We start from the raw sequence: 14,548 nt of genomic DNA, 5'->3' as shown, positions 1-14,548 counted from the left end.
TAGACACTAAAATTGTGTGTTCTATTTCCTTTCTGGATTTCTAAACTGAGTTGTAGGAATCACATAAATTTTTAATTAGCATCTGAAAATTACATAATTTTTTTAAAGCATGTGAGAAGGGATACATGGTGGTTTTATAGATTGGGTTAGAAAAAATTTTGTCAACTCTCTTTGAAAGAAAAATTTGTCCTTTCCTTTATAAGTTGATTTAATTTGACTGCTCCTTTATCTACGTGGCAGGTTAGTGAGGTTTTCAAATATAGTGAGTTTAGTGAAAGCAATGAATTTAGATTTGAACTCTCACCTCTCTAAATAGAAATCTCTTTTAACTTCATGTTCAATCAAAGGGCAATGCACAATGAGGACTGTTGTGATTTCTTCCTAGTGAATCATGAGGCCATGAGGGTGATAGCCATATTTTTATTTATTTTATTATTGACTTTTCAACTGACAATTTTTTTTTTTTCAAATTAGATTTGAGAAAATTTCTTAAATTGGTTTCTTATTTTCACAGATTTCAGCATAATTATGCCTTTTTAAGTTGGACCTTTTTATAGCATACATGTGAGGTCAAGTCAAATAAAGGATATACAGCAATTAGTTCAATTTTGACAGTTAATGTGTGAGAGTTTATACTCAGTTGTCTAAATAAATTTTGAACTATTCAGCTACCTTCTCATAGAGCTTAATCTTACATGAGGTCTCTCACGCTCGCCGATAAATCCAAGCCAAATATGCTGAAGAAAAGGTTATGAATAGTCCCCCAAGAACTTTCATCATTTGTGCCATTTGCAATTGTACTTGAACGTTCCATGCACATCCAACAAAAAGATAATATAAAAACAATGTTACACGAACAAGTTTCTATCTTTATACAAAAATAAAAAATCCTAGTTAACATAATCATGGAAGTTTTATTTGTGAAGAGAAAAGGGTAGATATGAAAATTGCTATTTAATCTGTGCAAGTCATCTACAATGAAGAAAGCCATCTGGCATCATTTATTGCTCTGGCTGTGCTTGTACTAGCTATATATATATCGGATATACTCTCCATAATTATTGCCATCTGTAACCAATTTCTTTCTTATATTCTCTTTTTCTTTTTTTGTTTTTCCTGAGCTTCTTTCTGGCAAAGACAAATATAGATGATTTGTCATAGACCCTATGGTTTTCAAAATGCCTACAAGGAAAAAAAAAAAAATCGTTAGAACTATATAGAATTATAGATTGCTAGGTTTTTCTGAGAATGGGCCCAAGTTATTGTAAAAATTAAATAAGGAATCAGAAATCGAAAGGTTTGTGTTTTAAAATAAAAATATTAATAGAAAAAATCTTATATTTTTAATATTATATGCTGAATTGCATAAACAGATAGCTTATATAATATACATATATATTAGAAAAATAAAAAATTTAGAAAGTGTCGTGTTTGTTTAATACCATCTTTTTATCCTCCTAAAATTCAAAATCACCATTAGATCAAAATTCAAATATGATTTATCTAAAATTTAATGGTGATTTTGAAAGCCACATCAACTTTAAGAAGATAAAAAGAGAATAAAAATATGATACTTAGCATTATTCTTCTTGTAATCGACAAGAAAAAGAAAAATTAAATTTAAAAAAACGCAGGTAAAATTGTGGTTTTAAAAACCGCTAAACCAAACCAAACGGTTGTAGCTAGAATTGTATGGAAAAATGTTTTCTCTTGCTGTCCTAATTATTCCTAAAAGTCCTGCACAAATCAGAAAGGAAAAACAGAAATTGAAGAGGATTTAGCAATCAAGGGATATACGGACACGGTATACCCAACTTCTTCCCTCGAATTAGGAAAATAAATTCTAGAACAAAAATTTTTACATTAAAAAAAGAAAAAAAGAAAAAGGAAAAAAGAAATGGCCAACCAAGAAAGAAAAGAACCTCTTCTTTCCCACAAAAAAAAAAAAAGAAACCCTCTTCTTTGTGAGGGAGAGAGAGAGGGAGGGGGTTGTTTTGGTTCCGCAGAATCCATCCATCTCCTTCCAATCTTCGCGCTCTCTCTCTTTCCCTTCTTCCTCTTCTTCTTCTTCTTCTTCTTCTAAATTTCATTAATATTCTTAAAGAGAAGGTAAACCAAGGGAAGAGGAGACACTGAGTTTCCCTTTCTATTTTTGGGGGATTTTGAGTCTGATTTTGGTTAATCTGTAGTGGGTGTCTCTGGGTTTGGGGGTTTGGTGGGTGAGAATGGACATGGACAACATAGAGTGCGTTTCAGTCTCGGATTTGGACGAGGATGAGATCCACCACCACCAACAACAGCACCAGCACCATGGTCTTCATCCACATCCTCACCACCACTCCGACTTCTCGTCCTCCAAGCCTCGCAATGGCAACAACGTTAATGGGGTTAACATTGTGGGTCCCACGGCGATCACACCGGCCACCAGCGTCCACGAGTTGCTGGAATGCCCCGTCTGCACCAATTCCATGTACCCACCAATCCATCAGGTCTCTTGTCTTCTCTATGTGCTTCTTCTTTCTTTAGAAAAAGGACATGTTTTTAATTGTTTTGGAGTTCTATGTGGTTTTGTATATGTTTTGTGCATATGGGCTTTTGTTTTGGTTGTTGGAAAACTGTTTGCTTGGATATGTTTGTGGGATTTTATGGGGATCTGAGTTGGGATCGAGTGAATTTGGAGAATTGGCTTTGAAAGAAATTGATTGGCATATTTCAGATTTAGTGTGTTTTGGGGATATTTTTGGAGATTGATTAGTGGGAATGGGTTTGGGTAGATTTGTGGACCTGAGTTTTGAAGGATTTGTTGGACATAGAATAGTTGATCGACTGTTGGTTTTAATTTTCTGGGCGAGCATTTCTCTTAAGCAATAGATTGTTCAGGGATCAATGGAGCAGGTGATTTAAACAATTGCTGATTGGAGAATTCGTAATTAGTTATGGAATATGCTCAGAGGAGAATGTTTATTAAATTAAGGAATCAAACTTCTCTCAATATTATTTACCCCCTATATATTTCCTTTTAGGCAATCCTGGTTTTCCAACAAAAGGAGCGCCTAAAATCTGGTTGGTCATTGGGTGCCTTGATCATCTGATTCAGGCCACGGTAGGTCATAAAACACCTTTCTAGAGCTTCTATGTGATTTACAGAGTTGAGGGATGGAGACTGTAGAGTATTTACGTAGAATCAGTAAGTGGATTGTGAGATATTTGGCCTAGAAATTTGGCTAGCATGGCTGTGCATTAGAAAGGAACGCTGAAGTGGGGAGATTTGATATTTTAGTGCTAATGGCTTCAAATATCTAATATTTGACTAAGGGTGCAATGAATTCTTGATTTTGTTTGGAATGTACTGGCTGATGTGTGCCTGAAAAAAGAAAGACACAATAAATATATATTATAAAATGTAGATTTCTGAGAGATTGTTGCTTGTAGCTCCTCTTTTTAAAAGTAACAAATTACCTTTTTATGCAGTGCCACAATGGACATACACTGTGTTCTACCTGTAAAACAAGGGTACACAACCGGTGCCCCACTTGTAGACAAGAGCTTGGAGATATTAGGTGTTTAGCCTTGGAGAAGGTGGCTGAGTCACTTGAACTGCCCTGCAAATATTACTCGTTGGGATGCCCTGAAATATTTCCATACTACAGTAAGCTTAAGCATGAGTCAATATGTAATTTCAGACCATATAATTGTCCATACGCCGGATCAGAGTGCTCTGTTGTTGGGGATATACCTTTCCTGGTTGCCCATCTGAGAGATGATCACAAGGTGGACATGCACACAGGATGCACATTCAACCATCGCTATGTGAAGTCAAATCCCCGAGAAGTAGAGAATGCCACTTGGATGCTCACGGTAAGTGTGACAATTGCATTTAGATTCTTTGGTTGGATTTTACATAATAAGCAATATGTGATGTGCCTCCATAATTGTTTTTCAATGATGGCTTGAGCCAAATTTTTATATCTTTACAGATTGCAATGGACCTATATTCCATACTATAAAGGAGCTCATTGATGCGGCTATGTGATCTAGTCAGATATTTACACACACACACACACACACAAATTCACATATGCATTTTAGCATGGCTTCAGAACGTCCTCAAATAGTGCAAAATTGATAGTAACATTGAGACATTTCTAGAACTTGAAGGACTAATTGAAACAATTAATAATAGTTCAGGGATGAATTTAGAATCTAACAAATAGTTTAGGCCCACAACTAATTTTTTACCAAAGGAAATGTAATGGTTTTTTTGGCGGTTTCTATTTAGACCATTTATGGAACTGTATACTGTATGATATTTATCTTTTTGGTGATAATTACATCATCTGAAATGCACCACCACTGCCATCGCATTCAACGGAGTTTCCACCAATTCCTCTAGCCACCAAACCTCCTAGGCTCACTGGAACTCCATTCATTCTCGAATTTCCTCACAACGATGGAGGTGAACCATTGAGGTGGCTTGATCGAGCTGAGCAACTATTCTACTACCATAAAATGGCACCTCCCCAACAAGTTTGCATAGCCTCTTTTTATTTGGAAAGAGAGGCTTTCAAATGGTACCAATGGATTGAATTGACCGAATTTTCGCGAGAAGATATTCAAATTAATGTCAAAATGTTTCGACCAACTACTCTCAAGTCAGTCATTGGGTTAGCACGGTTACAAGAAGAAAAGTATAGCAACAAGATCTTATCGTCAGGTATGAAGGTGGCACCACAAAACAGGTGAAAACCACCTTGGGAATCTCGCACATGGCAATTGATACCTTTGTGGGTGTTAAACCAACGCACCATTCGCAAGAAGGGCAAAGACCATGAGCAATTTAGGTTATGGACAAGCCTGCCCAAAGAAGACGCCACATGGGAAGTTGCTCATTCACCTAAAGCCGGTTTCATTTTTTAGCTTTTTAATAAGTAATCAGGAACGTTAAGTCCATCCAAGGAAAAAGTTGATAATTAATAGCGTAACGCGCCCTTATGTACACAGGAAGTTGATTTTCAACCTTGAGGAAAAAGTTGATCTCAAGGGGGTGGGAATGTTAAGTCCATCCAACTCAACAACCAACTACCAAGCATGGAAATGGACTCGCAAGGAAGGTGTGGCATCCCACATCACTTGGATGTGAGAAAGGGGATGTGCTCATATAAAGCATGCTTTCTTTAAATGGTATGAGGCCTTTTAGGGTAAAGTAAATAATAAAACCATTCGGGTTAAAGCCCAAAGCGGACAATATCATACCACTTTGAGCAAGGTGTTACATATGGTATCAAAGTCGAAGCTCAGCCTAGGATGAGAGGAATATGCACAAGCCTATGAGGGTCGCCAGCAAGGACACTAGGTCCTAAGAGGGGTGATTGTGGCGTCTTACATCACCTGGGTGTGAGAAAGAGGATGTGGTTATAACAGAGCATGCTCTCTCTAAATGGTATGAGGCATTTTAGGGTAAACCCAATAACAAACCATGCAGGTTGAGGCCCAAAGCAGACAATATTATACCACTTAAAGCGGGTGTTACAGAAAGCTTCCTTGTTTTGGCATGGACATGATTCCTTCCCTTAAATCACTCATGTTAATTTAGCAACTATAAATAAACATAGTCCTTCTCCGTTTGTAGCTCTATGGCGTTTATGGGGAATCCCTTATTTATGTAATAGCCCATCATGAGGAAGAATCTTAATCCAACCTAGTCAATTTTCAATTCAAAGTTATCTTATCAGATTGCTAGTGGTGTATTGTGTTGTTTGGTTGTGGTTAACAAGAGTGTAAAAGATGGCGAGCCAACCTTTGGTGGTTGCTGATGGTGAGTGTTTGTCAACGCTGGTGAATCTACGATGGTTGGGTGGTGGCCAGTAGTTGGTTGGGGTTGTCATTGTTGTGGTGGTCTGCTGACACTGTGTAGCTGTCAATGGTGTCTATTCGTGTTCCTTTTGGCCCGTTTGGTGTTTTCAGCATTGTTGCTGTCAGGTACCAAAGTTGTTTTGACCTGTGCCGGCCAATTTTGTTTCTTTTCGACAGGTTTTGTTGTGTTTTCGGCCAGTTCAGCTTGGTTTTCAGCCGGTTTGGTGATGTTCTTTGTTTTCAGCCATTTTCATCCGATTCGGTGATATGTTGGTCAGTTCATATTGTTTCTTCATCTAGTTTGATGATATTTCGCCAGTTCAGCATTGTTGCAGCCAATTCTGGCAGTCTTTTGTCCAGTTCAATTCGTTTTTGACCGATTTTGTGATTTTACAACCGGTTTTGTGGTGTTTTCTGCTGCTGCTTGTTTTTCAACCAATTTGATAGTATTTTCAGCCTACAGATGAGTTTTTACAAAGTCTGTGTGTTAATAAGAGTTCATTTGTTACAAGCTAGGTTTACATGCTATATTCTTCTTCTTTTTTCCTTAAAAGGGGTTTTTTCTTTGTTCGTTTGTATACTAATGGTTTCACCCTTCTGCTCTTTGATAATGAGATTGAATTATGTATTTGTTAAAAAAACATCATATATAAACTCCGGTTTAAGGGGGAGTGTTATAGAGAAACAGACGAATACTGTGTCCCTGTTGTAGAAGGTGGTGAGATGTCCCTATGAGTTTTCTGTGCATATGAGGTGTCTCCTATGAATTGTCCTATGGTGAGGTGTTCATATTCCTATATATATCAATGGATTGTGAGAACCAAAAGATAGATCATGAAGCTCTCGCTTTTGTTAAATATACTAATCTTAGCATGTCACTGGACAACAGTAGCGCAGCCCACTAACAGTTTGTCTTGTTGTGATAAAGAACTCTTTATAACTAAACTATCAAAAAAAAAAAAAACAAAACAAAAAAATGCTGTTTCAATGTGCTTCTAATACTGGCTTTGCTGCTCTTTTTTGTCAGGTCTTTCATTGTTTTGGTCAATACTTCTGCCTTCACTTTGAAGCCTTCCAGCTTGGCATGGCCCCTGTTTACATGGCATTTCTCCGTTTCATGGGTGACGAGAATGAGGCTCGGAACTATAGTTATAGCCTTGAAGTTGGGGCAAATGGGAGGAAACTCATATGGGAGGGTACCCCACGAAGTATCCGAGATAGTCACCGGAAGGTCAGGGACAGCCATGATGGTCTCATTATCCAACGAAACATGGCTCTCTTCTTCTCGGGTGGGGATAGAAAGGAGCTGAAGCTGAGAGTTACTGGGAGGATATGGAAAGAACAACAAAATCCAGACGCTGGGGTGTGCATACCGAATCTCTGTAGCTGAGAGATGATTCTGAAATCTGAAGGCATCTTGAATGTTTTATCTTTGGGATGTGTGTGTTGTAACTGATTCGATTTTTCTGGTATGTTGTAATGGATGAAAGTTTTTTGAGGACTTGCGGAAGTATCAGCTTGTTACAAATTGTATAATAAGCAACCTCTTCCTCCATCAACACCTGCTTCATAACATCACCAACTGCCTTCTGAATCTAAAGAGTAAGATTACAAGTGAATGGATACCAGACGCGTTAGGTATTGGAGTTGCATCCTGCTTGTCTCCAAGTGCTTTGGTATGATGCCGTTGAGCACACGTCACTAATTGTAAGAATGATGGCCTCCAGGACCAATTTGTCTTGTGTCTCAACAAATAATAATAAGCCTGCTGGTTTTTGATGTTGTATGATCGCGTTATTCTGGCCGAATATGCTTCATTTTCAATTTATATTGGTCATCTGAGTCGATTTGAGAATAAAACTGGACTGTAAAAATTTGGCCATTTTCATTTGCATTTTAGGTGCTCAGTAGATATATTCCCAAAAGTAAAGGATATTTAGGAAAGGTACAAAATAAGTTTGGATTTTCTCTTGTCACTACAATAATGCAGAAGTCAGACACATGATGAAATGGGGAAACGCTGACCAAAGTCGCCACAAATTTGCAAATCAAGACCATGAGTAATGTCTGCCTGTAAATGAACAAGGTCAGCACTCTACCTTGGATACTGCAAAAGAAAAGAATGTTGAGACTGATGACTAAGGTTTGTGTCAAGCAGCCGCAATGGAACAGAAAAAAGTGAATGGTGTTGCCGACCAGTATCATTAGCATGAAGAGGTGCTAGCTAGCATCCGGGGTTCTAATTTTTATCAAATGTAATGACTGCCGCCTAGGCTAACCCTGCCACTTTTAAGCATCATGTGTCTTGCAGCATCTCGATGATACTAGCCTCCACGTCCAACTACCAAAATATATACATCATATCTATCCTGTTGCCGATGTTTGTTATCGGCTAGTATGTTATATGCCTCACCATGCAATGTAGATATAATCATGTCATTTGGAGTGGCAAGATGACCATCTCTAGTAGTTCTCAGCCTTTTCTGCTTGCTTCAACATATATAGCATCTGCAGTGGGGTCTAATGGGAGTCCCTCCTTTAAATGGCAATTAGAGAGGATATAAATTGCAACAACAAAATTCCGAGATTCTCTGGGTTCAAAGGACACATTAAAGAAAAGAACACCCTTTATTATAACTGCAGTACTCGGCTTCAACAATTGAGTTTGATACACACTATGATACAGAGTCAAAGGGGGTGTCAATTTCAAAAATGTTCAAAACCATAAATCCACCAACACTAGGAGGAAATAAACTAATGAAGTAAATAAACCATCATCATTTCCAACAATATTAATTATATATAAATTTACTAAACTAGCAGATGACATTAGGTTCGTATTTCAAGTGTTTCAATGAAGAAAGGGAACACAAAAGACGGTCATTTTCCCCGTCAAAGTCATCGCCAATGAATTTGCACATTCAAGCTGTTACCTGCTCAGTTTGCACCATCACTTTTTGCCGCTATACCATCTGAACCCACATCTTCAGTAACTGTTTCGTCTGCCAATTCCCCAACAGCATCCACAGGAGCAATTTCACCAGAGCTCCCTTCTTGACCAGCTTGCCCTTCTTCATTCGCAAAAGTAGCCTCAACAACATTTCCATTGGCCTCAGCAGACTCTGCCTCAGTTTGCTTGGTCTCTGCAGACTCTGCGTCACTGTCCTTATTTCCAAACAACTTGGACGGAAGTAAAGAAGAAATGGCAGCTCTTGCACTTTTTTTGGCAGCTTCTGCAGCTTCAGCCTCCTTAGCCTTGGCTTCAGCCTTCTGCCTTTCCTTTTCCTCCATAAGCTTTCCCAAATCCTCCTCCCTTCCTTCCTTCCTCAACTCCGCTTTCACAAACTCCTGCAACTCCTCATTAAACTCAACCCCGTCATCATCCAACATTGTATCAACCACATTGAGCACCTCATCCAACTTTCCAACCTCACTCAATGCCTTCATTATAAACTCATAGCTCTCAACATCCATCTTCAGTTTCTTCACCATCAGATCGAAAAATGACTTCGCATCATCAACCTTCTCCACCTTAACCAACCCATCAACCAACCTATTATAAACCGCCAAGTTTGGCCTCAGCCCTGACTCAACCATCTTCCTAAAATACCCAGCTGCATCATCAGCCCTATCCTCCTTAAAACAAGTATCCATCAACAACCCATACGTAAACTCATCTGGATTCACCCCCTTCTCCCCCATCTCCCTACACATCTCCTCAGCCTCGCCTAACATTCCATTATTACACAACTGTTCAATCAAATTATTGAACGACAAAGTATCCGGACTACACCTATACTCCCCCATCTTCCTAAAAACCTCAATGGCATCCTTAAACCTCCCTTGTGCGCAATACCCATCAACCATCACATTAAAACTCCCCAAATTCACTGCCAACCGCCTCGGCAAGCTATGCTCCTGAATCATCCTGTCAAACAACCTCAAGGCCTCATCGAACTTCCCATTCTTGCTCAAAGCATCCAACACCGAATTATACGCGACAGCACTCATCTTCACCCTCGAATCCGCCCCAACCGCCTCCTCATAACACTCCATGGCCTCCTTCTCCATTCCCCTCATGAAATACCCCTTCATCAACCCACCATACACCACCCCATCCTCCACAAACCCTCCCACTTTCTCCTTCAACTCCTCAAAAAGCCCAAAAACCCCATCTGAATCCCCACTCCTCACACACCCATTCATCAAATAATGGTACATAATGGGGTCTGCGGCAAACCCTTTGACCCCAAAAGCCTCCTCTTTCAATTCCATGGCTTTGGCAAGTTTTCCATTATCCACCAATCCTTTGATGAGAATCCGGTAGGTCGTCGGAGAGGGGTTGATGGGTGCGTCGTTGATGAACTGGCGGTAGTGTTCCAAGGCGGTGTCGGGTTTTCGACAATCGAGATAGGTCTGGAAAATGAGATTGTAGGTGATGATATTGGGGGCAATACCAGCCTGGGTGATGAAGCGGTGGAGGGAGAGGAGGTCAGCGTACTTGGACTGGCGAATGAGGGCGTTGAGGACGGAGTTGACGGTGAAGATGGTGGGGCGACAATTGGAGTAGACGGAGTGCCTCGTGAAGAGCGAAGCCTCGTCGAGGTCGTTCTCACGGATCAACTTGAGAATGCGGTTGTGGAGATTGAGTCGGTTGCCGGAGAGGGCCGAGACGGGCTCGGGGAGTTTTGGGGAGTTTGGGTTTTGTGGGATTTGAGAGTTTTGGGGTTTTGGCGATTGTTGTTGTTGTTGTTGGGTGCGGTTGAGGGAGGAGAGAGGGGGTTCGATGCGCAGGCGGCGCTTGCGGCGGCGGCGTTCTGCGGCGGCTTCTTCTGGGGAGGAGAATGAGAGGGAGCGGCGGAGGGAGATGAAGGAGGCGGCTGCTGGTGGTGGGTGGTGGTGCGGTTTGGCTAAGGTTTTGAGGTGGGTGAGGAAGGTGGGTTTGGAGAGTGCCATTTTCTGTGTGTGAGTTCAGAGAGAGCAATAGAGATATGAGGGTTTTGGGAGGAAGAGGGTTTACGGTAGAAAAAGAGAGAGGTTTTCAGGTTAATAATCTGCTGTAAATCATGTCACCCTTTATCATCATGTGTCAGTCCGTTATTGGCCACCTATCAAGCAAGCTGGTTTTATTAATGGGTGAAGGCAAAACTTTTTTTTAAAAAAAAATATTAAAAAATAAAATAAAAAATAGCCTGGCATGCTTAGAATTACAGCCCTTTATTAATCATTGAAATTATTAATAATTTAGACAAATAACACGATCAAAATGCGGTCATTTTTGTTAATGTGCTTTTGATTTATTTGAAAAAAAATACATTGATTTGAAATAAAAGGTGAAAACTGTTTGTGTTTTGTGTTTAATAATGTATTTATTTTGAGAACAAAAAACATAAACAAAACATTATGTCGATTGCGCCCGTGTATTGCTCCAACTACGAGTAATACGCATTGGGCTCTGAAAGCACTCACACTAACTTATGTATATGTAAAATAGTTAATCAAATACCTAAAAAAATGTATCTATCAAATTCTATAAAACTAAATGCATTTTGCATTTGAGTTAGGCTACTTTCCCAAATGCGAAGAAGCATTGTCAATCAATGTATAAGTATTTTGTTTTTTTCTCTCTCAATCTCTCTTTCTTTATGCTTTATGGTGAATAAGAAAATATTAATAAATAATAGAAGATGAAAAATACATCTGAAAATCAGTTAGTTAAAATAAATAAATAAAGAAAAACGTGTGGTTATCTATTTCAAATAGAAATGTAGTTTTAGTTAACTACAGGCTACAGCACATATTTTCCCCAAGAAACCAAAGAGTTGAACAAACTTTCTTCCCATATTCTCAGCCCAGGTCAGACTGGGCTCTCTTTCTTATCCTTGTCCTATTTATGGGCCGCCGAAAATGAATAAAACTTGCAACTTGTTTGGGTTCAATTGACTGGGATTATGGGCCTCTAGGCCCATTATCTGCCTAGAGAAGCTGGGGCAGATTGATGGCAACGGCCTCTATGCGCGCGTATGCATCACGTCTCTTTATTAGATTTCATGTTTAGAGTCAGTAGACCATTCATACAATATTTGGCTATTTGCAACGGAATCAAAAACAAAAACAAAAACAACGACATATGAATTGTTTTTTTTTTTTTTAATCAAGTAAGGGAAACGGTTACAACGGATCATACAATAACAAAAGGGTGGCCAACCCAACAACAAAGCCCAAATAAAAAATGCAGTACAAATACAATAATAATAACAGACAGTAGACAATGGTTTCATTCATGATCCCAAAAGAATCATAAACAAGCCGGGCCTTTCAAAGGGCCACACAAGGCAGTAACAAGTGGCAAAAGGACTCCGTAAAGGGTCCCAAGCGATGATGGCAACAACCACAGTTAAGGGGTTGTTGCAGGAAAGGTACTGTAGTAAACCAATTGGAAGCCGTTGAAGGACAAAGACCAGCCAAAAAAATTTTTTCCACAAGATCAAACCAGATCAAATCAGGAAAACAGCAACCCATATAAAACATAAAATACAGCAAAATACAACAAAAAATACAGAAAAACTACAAGCAAAAAACAACCACTACAACAGCACCGGTGGAGGAGGGGTGGTTGGAGGTCCTTGAGAGGCGCGTGAGATACACTCGCCAGCGAGTGAGTGCCCGACAAAAAATAAAACGTAAAACGCACGTAAACTTAGTCATTCTGACACATCTCACATTTATATAAATTATATATGAAAATATAACCTTTAAAAGAAAAAAATTAATATCCTCGGAAAGTGACACAATGTCCATGTCAATGGTAGGAAGGAAGCTGGTTGTTAATCACTAACTGAGGCAAGTAATTGAAAGATATATATAATTGTATGATATGTAAGAACAATTAATGGGAAGTCAACTCCTCGTTGCCTCATAAATTCCTTGATATATTTTACTTATTTACTTATTATATACTTTTATTTCCACAAATTCCTTGATATATTTTTTGTTGCCACGATTCACGAGTCAAGTGGACTCAACCCTATATTGTATATCGATCATATCCCTCTTGAGGATAATTTGAACTTGTCCTTATTACATGAAACGCAAGTGGAAAGATGAAGAAGAAAGAGACTTTGATAAAATTATTATATATTATATATTATTTATTTTTCTCAAATTCCATGGGATTTTTTTTGGTCACGTGTACTCAATCCCTTTTCCGGAAAATTTAAACTTGTCCTTATTACATGAGACAATAAGAATTAATTAAATTACGCAAGTGGAAAAGGTAGAGTAGGAGGTTGTGTTGAATTCATATATATATATATCATAGATATTTTCTTAACTCAAAAGTCAATAAATTAAGCATTAAGCATGGCGTCTGAAAATGGTGACACAATGGCTACCTAATAGATTGACTTTGTTATAAAAAGCATGTAAAATTAATTGAAAGACTTTTGTTGTTATTATTTGTCACATGCAATATTACAACGATGATGACACAATATCGATTGTCTTTTGTCATCAGTATTCAACCCAAATATATTATCTAAGACTTGTTTGGTTAATTAATTCTTTCATTAATTCACTCTTTAATTGGTTAATCTTTATTTAATTATTTCAATGAATATCGTGGAAGAAGAAGAAGAAGAAAGAAGAGGGAGAAGAAAAAAGTGAAGGACTCTTATCACATGAAACAAAATTTTCTAACACTTTTTTATGTCACAGAAGCCGTGCGGTGATGGATTTGGATCCTCACTATTTCAAATAAAATATAGAGAAACAAGTTAGTTGTTTTTAGAAGGCAATTTTATCATTTTTGGGTTCCTTATTTTTCATTTGGACAAAATTACTCTCTTAAAACAACTAAATAGATCCTCTGCCGGCCATGAAGTTATGTATAAAATAAACATAATTTGTACTATTTTTCATTGAAAATGAAAGACTAATTTTTTAAATATTTTTTCTCGTGCATTGACTATAATAGTTCCCTCAAGTCTAGAGCCTTCGGTTCGGTATAATAAGCACGAGATTGATTAAATCATAGCCACACATAATCTTTCAACGGTGCTGATGCATTGTTTTTCAATCGATCGAGTTCCACAACTATTTGTCAAAATTATTCGCAATTTGAGTAGTAGGTTATGTGCATTTTTTTAGTTATTTTATCAAATGTTACTTTGTCATACAAAATATTTTAATTATTTTTTGGGGTTTAGATCTATAACAATTGTTTGTTTAAATTATTAAAAATTTGACTAAAATAGTTTACATGAGACTTACTAGGACATCCCACCATGTTTTTAGCACACATAATTGTTAGCTTTCTATATTAGGCCGAGTAGAGATTTTCGGCATCATGGGATTATCCTAGCGTTTGTCAAATCTAACGTGGCCAATTTTTATTTTTTATTTTTAATTGAAGAATATAAATATTAAAGGAAAATCCAAATTTGAAGTATTAACACTAAATTTGAGGTATTATGACCAAATTTAAGATGATCGAATCCCTTTTGATCACCGATAGATTTTAATTTTAAATTTAAAAACAAGTTTTGAGGCATTAAAAATTAAATATAAACTCATAAAAATTTAACTAACAAAAAAAAAAAAAAAAAAATTGACAAATTTTTTTTTTATTATTATTTTTTAATTTACGTCCTACGCTAAGCTGCCTTTTGGCAGCCGCCTAGCAGGGCTTATATTA

The 14,548-nt window shown here is 37.9% G+C and overlaps 2 protein-coding genes across 2 annotated transcripts; one reads left to right on the top strand and one right to left on the bottom strand.

The window, feature by feature from the left end:
• Window positions 1-1,938: 1,938 nt before the first annotated feature.
• On the top strand, window positions 1,939-7,639 carry LOC132180687 (E3 ubiquitin-protein ligase SINAT5). The gene is made up of 3 exons (XM_059593596.2): window positions 1,939-2,489; window positions 3,472-3,858; window positions 6,881-7,639. The coding sequence occupies exons 1-3, from the start codon at window positions 2,226-2,228 to the stop codon at window positions 7,241-7,243; spliced, it is 1,014 nt and encodes a 337-aa protein (XP_059449579.1). The 5' UTR covers window positions 1,939-2,225; the 3' UTR covers window positions 7,244-7,639.
• A 993-nt stretch (window positions 7,640-8,632) lies between these two features.
• On the bottom strand, window positions 8,633-10,885 carry EMB1796 (Pentatricopeptide repeat (PPR) superfamily protein). The gene has a single exon (XM_059579026.2). It carries the CDS (start codon window positions 10,807-10,809, stop codon window positions 8,791-8,793), a length of 2,019 nt encoding a protein of 672 aa, XP_059435009.2. The 5' UTR covers window positions 10,810-10,885; the 3' UTR covers window positions 8,633-8,790.
• Between the last annotated feature and the right edge of the window lie 3,663 nt (window positions 10,886-14,548).

The sequence above is a fragment of the Corylus avellana genome, chromosome 2 (genome assembly GCF_965113065.1).
Source record: "Corylus avellana chromosome 2, dhCorAvel1.hap1.2, whole genome shotgun sequence".
Lineage (NCBI taxonomy): Eukaryota > Viridiplantae > Streptophyta > Magnoliopsida > Fagales > Betulaceae > Corylus > Corylus avellana.
The sequence above is the reverse complement of the archived record's forward strand: the minus strand, read 5'-3'. Positions and strand labels throughout refer to the sequence as shown.